This window comes from Stylophora pistillata, chromosome 2 (genome assembly GCF_964205215.1).
Source record: "Stylophora pistillata chromosome 2, jaStyPist1.2, whole genome shotgun sequence".
In the NCBI taxonomy this organism is placed as follows: Eukaryota; Metazoa; Cnidaria; class Anthozoa; order Scleractinia; family Pocilloporidae; genus Stylophora; species Stylophora pistillata.
Window position 1 is genome coordinate 11,055,944 of NC_142520.1, and position 19,899 is coordinate 11,075,842.

Below are 19,899 nucleotides of genomic sequence, written 5' to 3' on the forward strand. Positions count from 1 at the left end.
GAGCGCGGTGGCCCCGGAAAATTACGATCCCATTGGGAGTGCGCTATCCACGTTGTGATTAAACGAATGGGGGCTCAAAGCCCAGTCTACAAAGTGAAGCCCGAGAGTGGAGGTGGCCGCGCAAGAGTACTTCACCGGAATTTACTACTGCCTTGTGACGCTTTGGAAGCAGATGCCCCAAATCTGGGATTTGGTACACGACCCCCAAAATCAGCAGTAGAGAAACGACTTTTGTCTGTTTCGGGAAATGACCTACAGAATTCGGGGAAAGATGATGATGATTTCGGTAGTGTGGACCTTGTAGAGGAAATACCTACTGAAGTAAGAACTTCAAACTCAGTGTCTCCAGGACGCGATTTGCCTTCAGAGTCAATTGAGGATTCTGCGACTACTGAGGGCACCAATGGGCCATCCAGCGAAATACAACTTGCAAATGAAGGAAGTGCTGACAATGACGGATCAGAGGGAGAGGATATTGCTGAGCAGGACGTGTGGACTCGGCCGCAGCGCCAAAGGAGACCGCCGCAGATCTTAACTTACAACTCCCTGGGAAACCCACAGTACCAGTCGGCTGAGCCAGGATTCAGCAGTTCACGCGTTAACGCCATTCAAGCTCCAGCTATCACAGCTATTCCTCCGGGAACACCCCTGTATTTCTGGGTGTGGCCATGCTGTTTCCAACCTGTCTACTACTCGAGGGCTTGAGAGGAGCCTCTTATAAGACTCAAACATTAAAAAAAAAAAAAAAAAAGAAAATCAAAAGCACACAAGGTGCTGAAGGAGACAATATCAAACAACAGTTACAATAGCTGCAGAGAACCCTGATAAATAGTTTTGTAATATTTAGAAGAACACTTTCATTTTCGGCGGGGGAGTGTGTAGAGTGCGTGACATGTGTGTAGAGTGCGTGACATGTTTTGTCGAGTTCATGAACCCAAAAGGGTGTCGGGTAAAACAGAGAAAACGCATGTGCTCGAAGTTTTGGAAATAAATATAACCTTGTGTTTCATTAATCTGGTTGATTTGAGTGTGTAACACTGAACTATAAACTCTGATAAAGCACGCCCTTTTAACCAATGATAGCGCTCGTCGTATCTAACCTGTATCACAATTATAAATTTTACCCAAATTTTTCAGCATATTTTTCGGAAAACATAAGGGGTCGTATTTTTGCTTTCCAATTCCCCTCCTTTTCTTATATCTTCATAGCAGCCGGCTATCCTTGGGAATTTATGGTATGCCCAACTTTGGTTTAACGCTTCCGATAAATGAGTCAGCCATAAACTATGAAAGCTTACTTTCATGGTAACTCACTTTCATGATCTGGAACTCCATAATCAGACCTGCATACACTTTTTTTCCTTGATATAACACCAACATTACAAATATTACATTACAAATATTACATTACAAATATTACATTACAAATATTACATTACAAATATTACATTACAAATATTACATTACAAATATTACATTACAAATATTACATTACAAATATTACATTACAAATATTACATTACAAATATTACATTACAAATATTACATTACAAATATTACATTACAAATATTACATTACAAATATTACATTACAAATATTACATTACAAATATTACATTACAAATATTACATTACAAATATTACATTACAAATATTACATTACAAATATTACATTACAAATATTACATTACAAATATTACATTACAAATATTACATTACAAATATTACATTACAAATATTACATTACAAATATTACATTACAAATATTACATTACAAATATTACATTACAAATATTACATTACAAATATTACATTACAAATATTAGTTACAAATATTAGTTATATTGTCATTGGCTTAGGTTCTCACAGGGTAAAGTGTCTGTCTCGCACACGTGCAAGTCGTATTCCTTTTCGACATTGTCATCACAAATGTATGTTTTTGTTCTGGACGCCCTCCCCCCCTCCCCCACCCTTTTTTCTCACAGAGAAGGTTTGGTGGTAGGAAGGAAGGGATGAGTTGTAACTTAGCGAGGTGTCTCGAAATATAAGGCACCCCCTTCCTCCACCCCTCCCCCCATCCCCTTAAATCTGTCATTTTTTCAAGGTTTGTTTCTTCAGTAAATGGCTTGAACTCGGGGGTAACATGTGAAAGTATCATGTGATCGTCCGGGTGAGTGTAGTCCTGAGAAGGACTGTTGTCGGTGGTGGCGACTTACTTTTCGACAACCTGTGGGGATGTCATCTTGACCCTTGACTCTTCGTTTGTCCCTTTGCTATTATTCTTCTTTTCTCGTGTTTTTAAATCTAAAATGTCACGTTATTTGCCCGCAGTTGTAAGGAAATTTGAAATATTTCCATTACAAGATTATGAAGTTCACAAACGATATACTAGAGAACTTCTTTTTTTTATTAATAGCTTTGCACTAAGTTTCCAGTATTAACTATTAGCAACAGCTTTGAATGAAAGTTTAAACTCACGTTTGTTTATTTAACAATATATTTCTTAATAGTAAATGTAAGTAATGTCCCCGGCCACCACAGACACTGCTGCCATTTCATAAAACCCTTTTGACACTTATCTTCTATTTCAACATCTTTCTAAGAAAATGTTTCTTTTCCAAATGTTACTAGCTCCCTGTAAGAGCCCGTGGTCTTTTTTGCAATTGCTTGATAGGTGGCTAAAACAGTTCAGTATTCAACGGAAAGGTTATAGGTCAAACAGACACCTTTTTCGCCGATGGCAACGACATATTTCTGTTTATAACAAGTACTTCTACGAAATACATAGTATGTTTTTCTTAAATTCAGAACAGAGTGTCAAAGCGTATGATATAAATTATTATTACAGATAGGGAATATTATTCCGTTATTCAAAAAATTATGTATACCTCACACATTAAAAGAACTTTTTTTTACAACACTAGCAATACTTTTAAACAACTGTCGTTAAATGAAGTACTTGTGAATACTTCCTACTTAATTCTGGTCCATAATTTACAATTTCACAGGCAAATTTACAAGTTGCCGTAGCAACTCATTGGGTTTTCCGGTTGTTATACCAATTTGCAAATGATTTCCTTCCTCAAAGGGCTCGGAAGGGATCTCAACTTTGACAAAATCGTGCGTGTCATTATCCCCTCATGCTAGTCTTCATCATTTGACAACACGTTTTCAATGTTAAGATTAGTGCTACGTTCGAAAAGCCATACCGATTCCAGACTGTTACATTGTAATAGGTGTCTTTACTGTTTGATCTTAAAATCTTCACTGATCTCACTGAAAATCGGTAAAAGAAGGTCACTGAAGATTCGTATCAAAGGATTGATTTGAAAGAACAGACAAAACTTAATCCTAGGCTTCCAGGAGATATAATCATCTGGAATTATTTCTCATCGCTTTAGGTTGTACAGTGTGATAATTGGTCTGTGCGATATTGTGACCTTTCCTTAAGACCCTGGTGAAAAAGTATAACGAGTGAAACTCGACTTCTGAAAAAAATATTTCTTCATTATCTCAAGTTTTAGAACCCTATTTGTACTTTTCAACCATAAAAAAAGCACCGAGCTCAGTTAATGTAATAGATGACCGAAAGAAATGATGGCGAAAAGTAAACCAAATGAAAAATAAGATGCGTGACTTTTGGGTTTCACAGAAGGTTAAAAAGTTAAACAGTTACACTTTATTCGGCACTTTAACTGAGTTCTATCAGTCGATTAGAATGCCAAACACTGAAAGCTCAATACTAAGTGCCATTATCATGTTAGATAAACCTTTTTTTTTTACTCCAGGAACGTAATAGTCACTTGACCATGACCAGCGTTGTTGTAACAACATTCATTGTCCTGGTTGTTTCCATCGTTGTAAGAGCCTCCCCCACCACCACAGGTGTCAAAACGATTATTTCCACTGCTTCCCCCAGAGTATCCTCCTCCTCCTCCTCCTCCTCCTCCTCCTCCTCCTGATCTTCCTCCACTAGCTCCACCACCTCCACCAAACCCACCATCGACATCGTTATACCTGGCTCTTCCACCCACCCCTCCCTGAATAAATCCCTTACCACCTTCTCCACCAGTTCCTTTGGTTCCATTAAAATTCCTTCCACTTCTTCCACTGGAGTAAAACCCGCCACCACCACCACCTGAAATACAATGAATATATTTTAAGATTTTCGTAAACAGAAGCGAAGCTATATTTAAATGGGATGCTAACCCATTCGAATTTTGGAATTTTTTACTAGTATTATAAAACGCTTCAGTAAACCCATATCAGTTCGGCCAAACCTTACATAACGCATTTTAATTGAGCCGCTATCCATGAGGTTTAATATTTATATATAGCACCTGTAATACCTAGTTGTATAAACTGTTTTCTCTTACTTCCCCTGTCCAAGATACTATGAGTTGATTTACCGCGTTACCAAAATGCTTTATTGCAGAGTTAATGAACGGTGAGTTTCTTGTTCTGACACAAAAAAAAAGGAAATTTTTTTCCTCCAGGATCTTTATTATGATTGTTCAGCGTGCGCTCTTGCACCGTGTCCTATTTGAAACCAAATCTTATTTGGAGTTGAAAACAAATTTTCGAAGTGGTCATATGATAAGATGCTTGTTAATCAAGTTTGATCGGGCTGGACAGGAAAATGTTTGGCTCTCGGTCCCGAGGCACGCAACGTGCTACATTCGGTCCGTACGTCACGACCTCGAGCCAAATAATTTCTGTTCTCCCGCCAACATCGGTATCGTTACCTTGACTCGTCTTTACAGTAAATATGACATCTACGAGGATCTCAGTTGGGTTAACCGTCAACCGTCAAATGGCAAAAATATTAACCGTCAACTGTCAAAATCGCAATATTTTTCCGTCAACCGTCAAATAAGCAAGCCAATATTAGCCGTAAAATGTCTCAGATATCCTTAAATAAGAATCATACGATTGCCTTAATTGGGATCAAGTTCCATTTTTTATGAATAAAATTTTTGATAATCCCAAAAATACATTTATGTAAGTCCTTAAACTTCTATTCGCAAGTAAACCTGGCTAGCGACAGAGCTGACTTCCGGTTTGGAAACACTTCCGGTGTCGTAAAACGTTGGTAAGTTATCAATAAAAGGTGTCATAAATGAACAGTTCTTTACAAACGCGTCATCATGAAAATGTACAGCCAAATTCGCGTTTAGTTCTTTTTCTAAACGACATTCCAGAAAATGTTATGCTTACAGTTGCTGAAGTGATGGAGGCTTTGTCGAATATTGATCCAAGTAAGGCCGGTGGACCAGATGACATCCACGGTTCACTCCTAAAACATACTGCTACTGAAATTGCCCCTTCATTATACAGGCTCTTTAATATGTCGCTGTCTGCGGGCTCTTTTCCAGCAAATTGGAAGCGCGCGAACATTGCACCCGTCTTTAAAAAGGGCGATCCTACCCTAACGGAGAATTACACGCCAATTTCTCTTTTATGCATTGTCTCCAAAGTTATGGAACGATGCGTGTTTAATCACTGCTACCCTCATTTATCGTCTTTTCCTCACCAACTCCAGCATGGCTTCCAGCCACGAAAAATCCACAGAAACGCAACTACTTGAGGTGTATCACGATATTTTAGAAAAACTAGCCAATGGCCATGAAGTGGACGTAATCCATTTTGACCTGTCAAAGGCATTTGATAAGGTTCCACACAGGCTACTCCTCTCGAAGCTTCAGCTCCGTGGTATATCCGGTCCAGTTTTGTTGTGGCTCTCAAACTATCTTTCTGACAGATACCAACGAGTTGTTGTTGACGGCATATCCTCAGACTGGCTCCCGGTCACATCAGGAGTACCCCAGGGCTCCATCCTGGATCCGCTTTTATTACTGGTCTTCATTAATGACATGTCGTGCTCCATTACTCACGGAAGTAAACTTGGCCTCTTTGCGGACGATAGCAAGCTATATCGCACTATTGTTTCCAATAGATGTGCCTCCCTGCTGCAAGCTGACTTGGACAACTCCAAAACTTGGTGTGACGACAACGGTATGTCTTTCAGCACAAACAAATGTAAAGTTCTACACATGTCAAAGAGAACCACGCGCCAAAGAGAGAAGCACACATACCTTTTTAGACGGCCAGACCTTGGACTCGCCTCCTGACACCAAGGATTTAGGCGTGACTGTCACTACCCACAATCATAAACGTGGCACATCGAAGAGATATGTGCCAAGTGTAACAAAGTTCTTGGTCTTGTAAAGCGTGTATGCGGTAGAGGCATTGTTAACGTATGAACTAGGAAAATGATGTACACTGCGTTAGTTCGCCCAATCGTCGAGTACGTATCCTCTGTACGGTCTCCTTACACAGCAAAGCGTCGTAGGCTAATCGAAAATATACAACGACGGGCTACTAAATTTATACTAAACCACCCAGATAGGAAAACCAGCTACACTGCAAGACTGAAACCTCTTAGCCTACTGCCGCTTTGATTCAGAAGAGAAGTCCATGATCTTGTCATTTTATACAAAATTAGGTCAGGTCCTATCAACGCTAGTTTTGACCATCTTCTGCTTCCTGGTAACCATACATATGCAACCCGACGTCATCATCCTGCAAACAACCGCAGTTTACTTACTCATACTCAGCGGTCTTTTACAAACTCTTTCTTTCCTCGCACAATTAAATTATGGAACGATTTACCGAGCAACATTAAGCGAGCGAGCTCTTTACATAACTTTAAAGCCTTAGTGAAGCGGTTTTATAAAGAAAAGCTCACGCTTTATACTCCGCCCGGTTTGGGTCGGTGTCGTAAATTGTTAGTCATTTATCAATAAAAGGTGTCATGAATTAACAGTTCTTTACAAACGCGTCATTATGAAAATTTACAGCCAAATTCGTTTGTTTAGTTCGTTTGATAAACAACATTCCAAAAAATTAATCATCAACCGTCAAATGACTTAAAATTTAACCGTAAACCGTCAACATCACCTTCTCCCCCCCATTGAGATCCTCCCAGACGACCCTCGATCACGAGCTCGAGCTTGCCGACCAAATTACGACACGTTATATTTTCTGAAACTACACGGCATTCTTAAAATATCAAGAAACTGAGGAGGATAACGACACATTAATTTCTGAAAGCACGAAAGCTTATCGGATACCAGTTGTCATCACTCAGAGACATCCAAACACTCCGGCTAAGCATTTACAGCGAGACTGCTGCCTTATTTTAAACACCAGACAATCGACCTCATCGACAAGTCAGCAAAGCCCGAAATGCGAGTTTGCTATTTCAAAATTTTTATTTACGAACATTTGTAGCCCAACTAAAAGAAAGAACCGGTTTAGAGCGGCTGTACACTCAAGATCATTTAAAGAAGAACGATATTGATGTTTGCGTCGCCTCCGAAATACACCTTGAGCCAGATAAACCTGAATCTATTGTCAGCATACAGATCTAAAACATATTCAGACGGGACAGGAACTGGTCAAGAGTGGTTTTGAGGGAAAAAGGCGGAATTGCTGTTTATGTGAGAAGTAACCTAAATGTTGTTGATTGTTTATAGATTAAAACTACATAGTTTAATTTTTAGACATGATCTTTTATAAATACGCAGCAAGTTCTACTTTCACCTAAGTATATTTTAGCGCACCGCACATGTTTTTTTTTTTATCTCGGGAAATTCATATTTTATCCGAGATTTATTAAAGATTTATGTGACTCCGACGCATATTTCGAGTTATGGTGCACGCGAAAAGTTTGGAGAGCACAAGAGAGGAATTGCTCGAAGCGCAGCCGAGAGCGTTCGGAGTTATCAATACAACACTAAAAATAATACCGACCGTTCAGAAAACTAAGAGGAAATTTCCTAAATTTACGAGTCCCGTGTGATAGATTTACCTCCTTGAATTGTTGGTTACTAGAATTGACGATCAGAAATTACGTCGCATTGTGTTGAAAATCTTAAAAATTGTACGATTTCAAAGGAAAATCATCTATTGAACAACACTTTTGGGACATACATGCAGCAGCTCTTCAGAATAACATTAACCCCAACGTCGCTAAGCCTCGGTCGAAGTAAAAAACCTCAGTTTTGTTTTCAGCCACATTCACGCATCGCGTTTGGCATATAAAGTATCGTCGACTCCAAAACTAATTCCGTCGCTTTGAAGAGTTACATGATGCTCAATGTTCTTAGAAACGATTATCATGTTAGCATATCTTCTTTTCAAATAGAGCTCCAAAAGGTTAGAGGGAATACAGTCGTGAAAGTTTTGAAACTTCGCGGGTAAACTAGATGAGAGATTTTCGCTAACAATGAAGTCAGTCTGAGCCATCTCAATCAGCCATCCATTAAATTATAAGCCACTTAGAGCGCACGTTATAATATGATTATGATGTAACATTAAATAAACAGCTGAGATTTAAGGAATCATCACGATATACCCTTACCTGACCATCCATCATCAGCAGTGTGTGCACCATGTCCATTGCTACCCCCTGACCATGATTTGTATCCAGGATTCCCTGTTGTGTTTGCGCTGGCGTCACATCCTTCATGTTTTGACTGAGCTCTATCTACCCCTCCTCCGCCTCCAGCTATTATCAAAGGTGTGTTGGCTCCTCTCACCACAAACGTTCCTCCACCACCTCCAGAAGAGTCATAGCGCGTGTTTATTCCTCCTTCTTGACCAACAAATATTTGAATGACCTCACCCTTGTTTAGGCGGAACGTTCCAATCATTCTTGCTCCTCTTCCTCGGTACTGAGTACTGTTAGTTTGTATATCGTACCCTCCTGCAGCTCCTATTGCTTTTATTCTGTAGTCACCAATGTACGGCACAGTCCAATGTTGAACTCCGCTGGACAGCGTGACTTGCCCGTCATGATCCTGTCCTGTGTAGTGACTGCCCAGCGTTGTTGGACCAATTCTTCCACTGGTGTTGAGGTTTGTAAAAGCGGCCTTGAAAGCTGAAAGGGAAGAGTTAAGTTATCTACATCGTTATAACCATAATTGTTTTAGCTTTTTTCTTTCATTAAAGGTAAACTTACATCTACAAAAAATACATGGAACAGTTAAAATCCTGTAGATCGATACTTAAAACTACTCGCCGTTATTGTAGTTATTAAGTTATTTAATGTTCAAGTTATTTTTTTTGATCATTTATTCAATTCTTTGTCTCTCAATGGACGTGTACCGGGTCGTCATGAAATATTTTTCCCGAAAAATTATCCAGCATCGCATCTGATTGTGGTTGAAATGTTGTGTTGGTCTTGTTTGCTAAAATAGATCGCTTTTGAAATAGGCCTTCGACTAAAACTCTCCGTTCTTTTCCTCATTTCAGTCCAAAGGTTACGGAAGTCTTTATACCTCTTTGAACTTTCCCTTCTTAAGTTTGAATTATAGATAAACCCATCCTCTTAAAAAGCCACTCTTGGATTTTTAACTGATTGCTTCTGTAAATCGGGAAAGCGAGATTTATCAATGCTGCTGGGCTAGTTTAAGCCCTCTCTCCCCTTCCTTTTGGGCTTTTCCATGCGCTATTGCATTAATTCACATTTTCCGCTTCAGTGCTGACGAGTAACTGTTGATATCCAGCCATTCTGCATGAAAAAAGTCGAGAGTGAGCAAATCGTAAAATTTTGATTTAGCGTCCGGGGCTATTGAACCAGGGGATTTAATTCTTGGTTTTCACGTGATGTCATCAAATTTAGAAAAAAAGAATTATCGATCCCTGTGAGATTTTAGTTTAGTAAGTTAATAGAACAGTTGAATTCTTATCTTTTGACAAATTTTCAGTTTGATCGGGTCTTTCTTCTTGTGGTAAAGCAAGGTTGAATTTCTAAGCTATTGCTTGACACGATATTAACATACTGGTAAGTAGGTTGAAGAAAAAAAGAGAAAGAGAAATGGATAGATAGATAGATAGATAGATAGATAGACAGATAGATATGTTTAATCAACTCTTTTTTAGGCAGAGCTGAAATACAGTGCAGTATGTACACAATATAACAATGATATAAATACCACTGATAATATTTGAGCAATTTCTCATGTGTGAATAATTTAAATATACGTTATTGACCAAGCGCGAGGTCAAAACGGCTGGATATTGGCCGAGTTCTTTCTTTGCATTTTATGGACCGAGACGATGTCGAAGTGCATAAAATTGTGAAAAAAGAACAAGGCTAATATCCAGCCATCTTGACCGGACAAGGTTGGTTAATAAAGGATTTATTATATTGCAAAAGATTTCGCTTTATTACGAGTTAAGAATGACCTTTTTCCCTCCAGAGCTGGGAAAGAAAGCCAACAGTGTTTGTTGCACAACAAACTCACGAGAGCCGTTTCTATTTTCTTTCTTTTGACTATCTTCTGCCGCTTTTTGCCTTTCCGTCGCCGAAATTTTCCAAGAGTTACGAAAGTAGTTCTTATTCTATTTTTTTTTGTTTTTTTTTTTTTATGCGCGGGATCAATGCGGGCAATCCTGAGGGGGCAAGATGGGCCCATCTTGCCTGCTCGAGTAGCCAATCAGAACGCAGGATTTGCTTCATCTTGCCCACGGGCGCTGTGTGTGATGTGATGAATAACCCTTAAAGTGCCCCTGAGATCAAAATTTTCGTACATCATTTTTTTTCCATTTTCGTGTTTAAGGTGTCTCCTTCACCTACTCTGCCAAATATCAGTTTAGACCGAGCACCACAAATATCTAATTTGGGGCCGTTAAATTCACGAGTTCGCGTCCGCCATTATTTGATCACGTTCCGGATGTTGATCACAGGACTCAGAGGAAGTGACGTCAAAGGCTCAACGCGAAAATTTCACATGGCAAAATGTCAAGCAGTCATAACAGAGTGCTTTACTCTATTCTTACGAAAACTAAACAAAAATGACTGGGCATCGATGCGTAATACAAAGCTGAAGTAATCGTACAGACCACGCTGCAGGTATTTCTCTGCATCAGAGCCTTGCCAAAAGATCAGAGCGGGAAAAACGGATGCGATTTGTGCGACCTCGTCGAGTAAACTTCAATCCTACAGAAATATTTGTGATCTACTCCGAACACTTCTCGGAGGACTGTTTCGAGAGATCTGTGTACTTTGAAGGATCTAGGCGAAGAATTATGGCGGGTTCAATGCCTTCCGTTCAAGAAGAGAAGGGACGAGAAAAACCGTCCTCAGTGCGATCTCGACGTCGGAAAGCGAAGTCTACGAACCTCCACGGATTTTGTCACCTTTACATATGACCTGATCAATATCCACCTTTAACAACACTCAGGCAGAATACCTTACACTAAGGAAAGTACTCGGTGAACATTGAATGATAAAATAGCCCAATTGAGGATTGAAATTTCTGACCTCAAAGAGCTCACTTTTATACAAAAGAGATGAAAAATATCATTGTGTGCTCTGATTCTAAAAAAAGCTGGCTTTAATATCAGCGAAAGCAGAACAAACAGCTTAAGACACAGAGCGTAAAAACACTTTAAAATGTAGGCTAGCAGCCAAGCAACCGAGAAAATTAAAATTTCTGTAAAAACCTGTCAAACTATCAACCACCTGACAGCCAAGTCAGGGTGCTATCAAAGGGTCTCAAATTCATCACAACGCCCGCGACAAACGAATTAAAATCAGGCCAACTTTTGCGAGATTTATTCGCAAGACGAATGTGCCTCCATTACACCTTTCACGGACAAAACAAAGAACTACTTCTATTTCATATCAAACTGAATGCCACCGGTTCAGTCTTCCATCGCCCTTCATGGCTACTTGGAAAATTATCATAACGCTTCTTGCGGACTGCATCTAAGCCAAAATATACTTTGTAACGCAATGAGGTCAGGGTTCTAAAAGAGTTGAAACAGACTTTGCTTCAAACCTCACCGATTAAGCATCACAACAATAGTCATCATGAATAAGACAGAAAAAACAACAGAGGCCAAAGTGCAACTCAACAAGAGAGTTCACTTCAGGAAAGGGTTAATGAGATCACTGACCAAATGCATCGGGGAAGACACATTGATGGCTTAGAAATGGCTTTCACAAACTCCCAATATCCGCCTTCGGATACACAATTAGCCATTGCCGAAAACTATTTTACTAATCACCCGATCATTTCTTACAAAAAAGGAAAATCTCTTACGACAAGCAAAAATACAGTTTGAAGGCGATAAAGTGATGTGACCACAAAAGCCATATGGGGAGTTCGCGCCGTTCTGTGTTTATCTTTATTCGCATGGCAAAATTTTATCGTTTGTTGGCGCAAAACTATCCACAGAAGCTTCAGATGATTTCTGGGACAATTCATCGTCTGAAAAAGTCAACATTTCCCGACTGACAACGAAACAGTTCTCAAAAAAGTAATATGTGTGATTCTCTGTGCAGCGAACAAAGAGAGTTGTGACAAAGCAAAGCATCAGTTTGTTGAGCCTTTGACGTCATGATGACGTTTTTGCGGGCTCGGCTGGAACATGTTTTCAGCAATGGCGGACGATTTTCGGACGACTTTGAAGCGGTAAAAATTGGTCATCGAAGGTTTGTTTTGATTCTTCAATGGCAAAAAGGGTCTTAACTTGACCCAATTCAACATTGTGTAAACAATTTAGGCCAAAATAAAATGGTCAATTCTCATCTCAGGGGCACTTGAATGAGTCATATTTCAACGGCATGCACTACAACTTCATTACATTCAAAAAGTTATCATAAATAAACCCTCAAGGGTTACCCCTTATGGGGAAAAGTTCATTGGTAAAGAAAGCGGGGAATCTATCTATCCTAACTCTGGGTCTCTAGATCTCTACAAGGAGGCAATCCCCTGAGCGAAGATTGTCACCGACATAATTTGCGTTGCAGAGAAAACATTACGGAACTTAAGCACCGGTCATTTTAGAGGCAACGGCATCTTTAGCGACCGAAAGAGCCTGGGAAGAGAACAACGTCGTTCCCGCCAAAATATAAACGTTAAGCAGCTAGACGAGGATTGCGGCGGCGACGTGGGTAGCAAACTCTGTTCGCTTTGAAGATAAGCTGTATGAGAGCATGTCATCCTTCAGTGAGATGAGAAACCTGCTTCTTTTTTTGTGCGATAGTAAAATTATCAGTGTCGAAGAATTTTTGACCTTTTACGAAAGTTACAGTTCCAAGAATCCAGAATTCCCTTACAGCTCCTACCCTAAGTTTGATTTCGACCAGATGGATGAATCAGAGTGTTTAGCGGAGTTCAGATTGCGAAAATAGGACATAGCGTTATTGGCAAATGTCCTTCAATTACCAGACACTATACGCTGTCCACAAAGAACAACGTGTGACCGAACTGAAGGGCTTAGTATGCTTCTGAAGCGCTTCTCGTATCCATGTCGCTATTCAGACATGATTCATCGTTTGGGGTAAAGTCCAAGGTAGTTAAAGGTACGTTGTATTGGTAGAAAACGTCTAAGCACGTGAAACTTGCATGGAAAAGTGACTCACTGTACCATTTTGTTCCTTGTGGAATATTTTTCATTGAGGTAGAAATATGTCATAAAAGCTACGTTGTTTTTCATGGAAAATGGCATTTTATCTCAGGAAGTCTAGTCCATACTGGTGAGTAAAAAGTAAACACGTAATTGTAGAGAGAAAAGAAACGGATATTTAAGACGCCAGTCGAAGTAGAAAGTAAGTATAACTTGGTGATGTTTTCAACCTTTGCAGAAAGAGGAACCACAGGGCAAAAACAAGATAATCAATCAAATATGATTTATGCAAATGATTTCGCTAGTTTTACCTGAGTCAGGAAACCTAGCCCTTACCAACAACTCACTCTCGTGCTAAATTCGTGTTAGGCCTTTAGCTGACGATACGTGCGTTGTGAGTGGTACACAAAAACATGCACATTTTGACTTGAAAATGGTAGAAGAAAATTTCCTGACGACCTTTCTAATCCCAACAGATCATAGCGAAAAAGGTCTCACAGAGGACATGAACTGTTACACTGAGTAGATGAGCTCACAATTCTTGTGCATGTCATTCTTACCTAGTTCTTTACCCGAAATTCAAAATGGAATCGCTGATTAACTCCTATATAGCAATAAATTATCCCTCAGTCGAGAAAACGAAATAAAGTAAGCATGGGACTGCGTCAACAATAGTTAAACTGTCCCTTTCTTTCAATTATTCTTCCACTTCGACGGCGCGCAATTAGGGAAGCACTAGTTCAACTGCCCTCTCTTTTAATCATTCTTCGACTTCGGGAGCGCGGGAATACGGGAGCACTAGTTTAACGGCCCTATCATTTCGTCATTCTTCGACTTCGAGAAAGCTGGAATGCAGAACCAATGGTTACACGTCCTTTCTTTTAATATCATTTTTTGATATCGGGACTGTTGGAGCAATCCATTCATACCGGCCAAAAGTGGCCGGGTATTCTGAAGTTGTTCCCATCAACATCTCAAGCAATACTTGATTCAATGTTTTTTCTCATGTTTCACTTAGTCTCCTCCATAGTCATACAACGAAGACGCGAACCGCTCTCTCCGAGTCACGCATTGATTCGCTGAAATTTAAAGATCTGTAAAACCCCAAATTAGCACGAACGCTCTGATTAGTGCAACATACAAAATACTATAACCTGATTGGTTTGTGATACACAAAAAAAAAGCGCTAATCACATTGTTTTGAGATACACCACTAAAAAATACGCCAATCACACTGCTTAGAGATATACAAAAAACACACCCCTCTATACGCTAAAATAGAAATTTTTTTTTAAGAACTAAAAATTGGATACAGGCTTTTGCAGGTATGTTCTGATTGGATGACCTGAGATACTCGACAACACTGAAAGTTCCCTGAAAGAACACCACGTAAAATGATGTTTGAGGACCAGTCATTTTCTACAGAGGATGATCACATGGTTTTCAGGGGGAACGGATACAAAGTGTGATACATTTATCTTAATAAAGGTCTTGTTGTGTAGAATCGCTGAGTATTTTTACGAGTTGCATTTTTCCGCATTTGGATGATATTGATACACGCAAGATGTTTGGAGAACACTCGAGAAGTTATCGTCATGTTAAGGTAAATACAAACAAACAAGGTTTATGAATCTATTGTTTTCGATTAACTTTGGATGGTAATAATTATAATAATAATAATAATAATAATAATAATAATAACACCTTTATTTAGACACGATAATGTTTAAAGCTGAACAGCTTGTGCGGTCGTGTGTAAATGCAAATAAACTCTAAATTAAACAAATTCAAATGATGATGGTTTTTGAAGATGGTTGAATGTCATAGTTACCTGTACAGTTCTTGCCATCGCCATTAAACCCTTCTTTGCAGCTGCAGTTGAAGGAACCTTCGGTATTATTACAGTGAGAATGGACACCACAGTTGTGGGTATCGGTGGCACATTCGTTTACATCTGAAGAAACAAATGCTTCCGTTGAAAAGAAATAATAACAAATGATAAAAGCATATTCAAGAGTTATTCTGATCGTTTAACCTGTGAGAGGCGACTTTTTACAATACTCAAAATATCACTGAAAGCGCCCGCGTCAAATAATTTTTATCATTTAATCTACATAAACAACCAATCCAAAAATAAACAGTCTGAAATCAAATTAACAGATACATCATCAAGAAAGGACACAAGTCTTCTAAGGCAAAAGAGAACGCGAGACGTGCGTGACGTGATGCTTACAATGATTGCAGAATGAAAATAGAACTGTGCTTAAAAACATTGTAAACTTGACTAAACTCCAAACACAAATAGTATAATGTAGCCAAAACTGAGCCAACACAATTTGTCTTCCACGACTCGTACTCTAGATATGAAACGCGTAATGAAATGAACACTGCAATCGATGCAAAGCATGATTAATGACACATTAGCAGCTGACTGATCCCTCTACATTACTATACACAGCTTTCTTATGAAAATCGTTCATGTTCCTATACGCTCGTCAAATTTAGGCAAAATTAACAAACTGATTTTGATGCTTGGAACAATTTAAGTGGACAGATTTCGTCGTTACCTGTGCATTTTTTGCCATCGCCATCAAACCCAGCCTTGCAGGTGCAGTTAAAGGAACCTTCGGTATTGTTGCACTCAGCATTGGTATCACAGTTGTGCGCATCGGTGGTACACTCGTCTACATCTGTAGAAACAAATCCTTTCCGTTAATAATGCAATTAAAAAAAAAATTGGTATAAGCTTTTGCATGATATGTTCTGATTAGATGACCCGTGATACTCGACAGGACTAAAAGCTCACTGAAAGTGCAACGCGTGGAATGATGTCTGGGGAACAGTCATTTTCTATCGGATGGGGGAAGAGGAGTTTGGGAGGATCACATGGTTTTCAGGGAAAATAGATACAAAGAGTGATACATATATCTTGATAAACTTTTGGTTGTGTAGTATCGCTTAGTATTTTTACGAGTTGTGCCGTATTATGACGAGCCCTTCGGGCGAGTCAAAATGCATACAACGAGTAAAAATGTTATTCTTGGCGTGTGTCAGTGTTGGGTTGATTCCATTACAACGTACAATGGAACCCTAATGATTGGCATTAGAAACAGCATTCTGATTGGTGGAAGAATGCCCTAATACTATGATTTAATTGGAACGTGATAAATACCTAAAGTGGCAATCTTATTGGTTTGTGATAAATGATGAATGAGGCAATCAGATTGGTAGGTGATACCTACCATAGTGCAGCAATATGACTGGTTTGTGATGCATGAAAAAAGCAGCAATCTGATTGGTATGAGCGACCTACCACTCTTAACGCTGGCATCGAGTTATTCATTAGTTAATTTTTTTTTAAAATAACTCAATAATGGATGGACTTTCTTCAATGAAAAGGCGGAACATTTTCATATTTACTGCAGCTGAACTCGGTTTTGCATTTAATGACTAGGATTCGTCTGTGTTATTGCAAAGTATCGCAATATGGATACACGCAAGATGTTTTGAGAGCAAAAGAGAGGCTCTCCTCATGTTTAGGCAAATACAAACAAAAAAAAGAGCTATGAATCTCTTGTTTTCAATGCTGGGTAAACTCTAGATGGACGAATGTCATTATCTCCTGCGCAGTTCTTGCCATCGCCATTAAACCCTTCTTTGCAGCTGCAGTTGAAGGAATCTTCGATATTGTTGCAGTGAGCATGGACACCAAAGTTGTGGGTATCGGTGGCACATTCGCTTACATCTGAAGAAGCAAATGCTTTCCGTTGAAAATAAATAATGACAAATGATGAACGCATATTCAAGAATTAGTCGTATTGTTTAACCTGTGATATGCGACTTTTTACAAGACTGAAATATCACGTATACAACTAATCCAAAAGTAAACAGTCTGAAATCAAATTAATTAACAGACGCGTCATCAAGAAAGGATACAAGCCCTCTAAGGCGAAAGAGGGCCCTAGACGTGCGTGTCGTGATGCTAACAATGATTGCAGAATAAAAATAGAACTGTGCTGAAAAAACATTAATTGTAAACTTGACTAAACTCCAAACACAAATAATGTAATGCAACCAAAACAACAAAGACACAATTTGTCGTCCACGACTCCTAATTCGTTTGACGACAGGAAGTAGCACTCTAGACACGAAACGCTTAAAGAAATGGATACCGCGACGGATGCAAAGCGTGATAAATGACAAAATTAGCAGCCATCTGATCCCTCAAATTACTATTCAAAGCTCTCTTATAAAAATTGTTGATGTTCTTGATACGCTCGTCAAGTTTAGGCAAATATATCAAACTGATTTCGATGCTTGGAACAATGTCGATGAACAGATTTCATAGTTACCTGTGCATTTCTTGCCATCGCCATTAAACCCAACCTTGCAGCTGCAGTTAAAAGAACCTTCGGTATTGCTGCGCTCAGCATTGACGTCACAGTTTGGGGTATTGGTGGTACACTCGTCTACATCTGTAGAAACAAGTTCTTTCCCTTAACAGGTATTTTCTGGTTGGATGACCTGTGACATTCGACAGCACGTAGAATAATGTTTGGGGACCAGTCATTTTCTATCTGGCGGAGGGGGGGGGGCTTTAAAAAGATCACATGGTTCTCAGGGGGAACGGATGCAAAGTGTGTTACATTTATGTTAATAGACGTTTTATTGTGTAGTATCGCTGAGTATTTTTACGAGTTAAGCTGTATTTTGACGAGCTCGTAGGGCGCCAAAATACAAACAACAAGTAAAAATATTCAGAGATACTACGCAGCAAAATGTTTAATAAGAGATTTATTATCCAACGCATCAAACTGTGTTTCCAGTGCGGGCGAATTTCGCGGATATCTACTTACGGGGAGTGCAAAGCGGTGCGGAATCAGCGCGTTGTCTTGTTGCTGTTTCTATTTTCTTTAATAAATGATGAAATTTCAATGTCGTCTAACTGTTTTTCTTCCTTCGCTTTATCTAATAAATTTGGATCAATATTCGCCAGCCATTCCGACTCTTCGTCGTCAGAAAAAAAAAATTTAACTTTTCCGCCAGTTTTGTTTGTAACTTCAGTCCAATTCGTTACTTGCGCGATGTGAGAAAACCTGCCTAAGCGGTTGTGTGAAGTACAAATACCGCGAGACATTTGTACTCGTCATGGGCCTTATTTCTACTCTAAGAAGCACAGTTGGATAATAAATGACTCGTAAGTCATCGGAAGACATGTCGAGGCATACGAGACCATGGTAATATGAATGCAAAAGAGACGAATAATTGTAGTAGCTAACATGATTATTAGAGCGCACGTGCAAAATAACTCTTGCCTTTTTCACAGTGTTCTCCCGTGTAACCAGGTGGACACAAACACTTGTATCCCTTGTTCGTAAATCCAACCAGGCAAGTTGCATGGTTGTAGCACACGTTGAAACAACACTTGTTCTGATGGGAAAAGATACTAAGCTTTATTTTATTGCGAGCGATTTATAGTTTTCATCTCTACAGGGCATACTTACACTTTTTCATATTTTGTGCAACAAATAAAGAAGCCTCGACTTTGCTCTGTTGTGTTGCAAAGTACGGAGTAAGCAGCTAAAGAACAAAAGAAGTGAGGGGGGGGGGAATGAGTCGTTCTCCATTCTTGATACACTGATAAAACATGCTGTCTCAGCCAATCAGAACGCGCTTCATATAAGAACTTTATTTTTTCAATTAATATATCGTTTTTCCTTTTTAACCGATTCAGGTGTTTTTAGACTCATTTTGAAAGGTTTTGAAATGAAATTTGCCTCATCTGAGTTGCCGAGGACTCACAGAGGAGCGAGGAAACTCTATCAAACGGTACACAAGGCTTACGAAAAGCAGCAAACTCAAAAACAAAAAATTAAGTATAAATAAAACTCTTACCTCAGTACCCCTATACATAAAGCCAGCCATCGATTTCAGATCATTTAGGTGTTGTAAGTGGTCCGAGTCACTCAATTGACATAAAACTTTGTCTTTTTCTCCTGAGGGTCCCATGTTGATCGATTTACATCTGTCTTCCATAGTACACCAATTTCTGCAGTGACTATATAGATGCATTCCGACTGGTAATGAAATGTTTTTAAAGACGTGGCCCACCAATGCATATCCGTCTTTCTGTTGCAAGAACTTGAGACGCCGACAGCTATCTATCAATCAGACATTAGAGGATAGCTTTTTTAGGCCTGCAGAACGTTTCACGTAGGCGGGCGAAGAAAATCTCATAAAACACACGAACAGAATAGAATATAATTGAGTAACTTGAATAGAACCATTATTTTGAGAAAACCGTGAGTTCTTAGGGATTTGACGATTTTCACGGACACCAATTCACGGGCTAAAACCTCTTTCCATTCGGATTTTGAGATCCACCTGCCCAAAAATTGGATTGTTAATCGCATCGTCTTCCCATGGTTAGTGTTCGGTCGACATATATTGAACCGCTTGTTAGCCAGGCTATTT

General features: G+C 39.3%; 1 protein-coding gene across 1 annotated transcript; it reads right to left on the bottom strand.

The window, feature by feature from the left end:
• Window positions 1–2,403: 2,403 nt before the first annotated feature.
• Window positions 2,404–19,602, bottom strand: LOC111346232 (uncharacterized). Its single transcript, XM_088747294.1, has 7 exons — window positions 19,321–19,602; window positions 18,741–18,855; window positions 17,778–17,900; window positions 15,993–16,115; window positions 15,257–15,379; window positions 8,426–8,944; window positions 2,404–4,138 (listed from the first exon to the last, which is right to left on the bottom strand). The coding sequence occupies exons 1-7, from the start codon at window positions 19,495–19,497 to the stop codon at window positions 3,780–3,782; spliced, it is 1,539 nt and encodes a 512-aa protein (XP_088603420.1). The 5' UTR covers window positions 19,498–19,602; the 3' UTR covers window positions 2,404–3,779.
• Window positions 19,603–19,899: the final 297 nt, after the last annotated feature.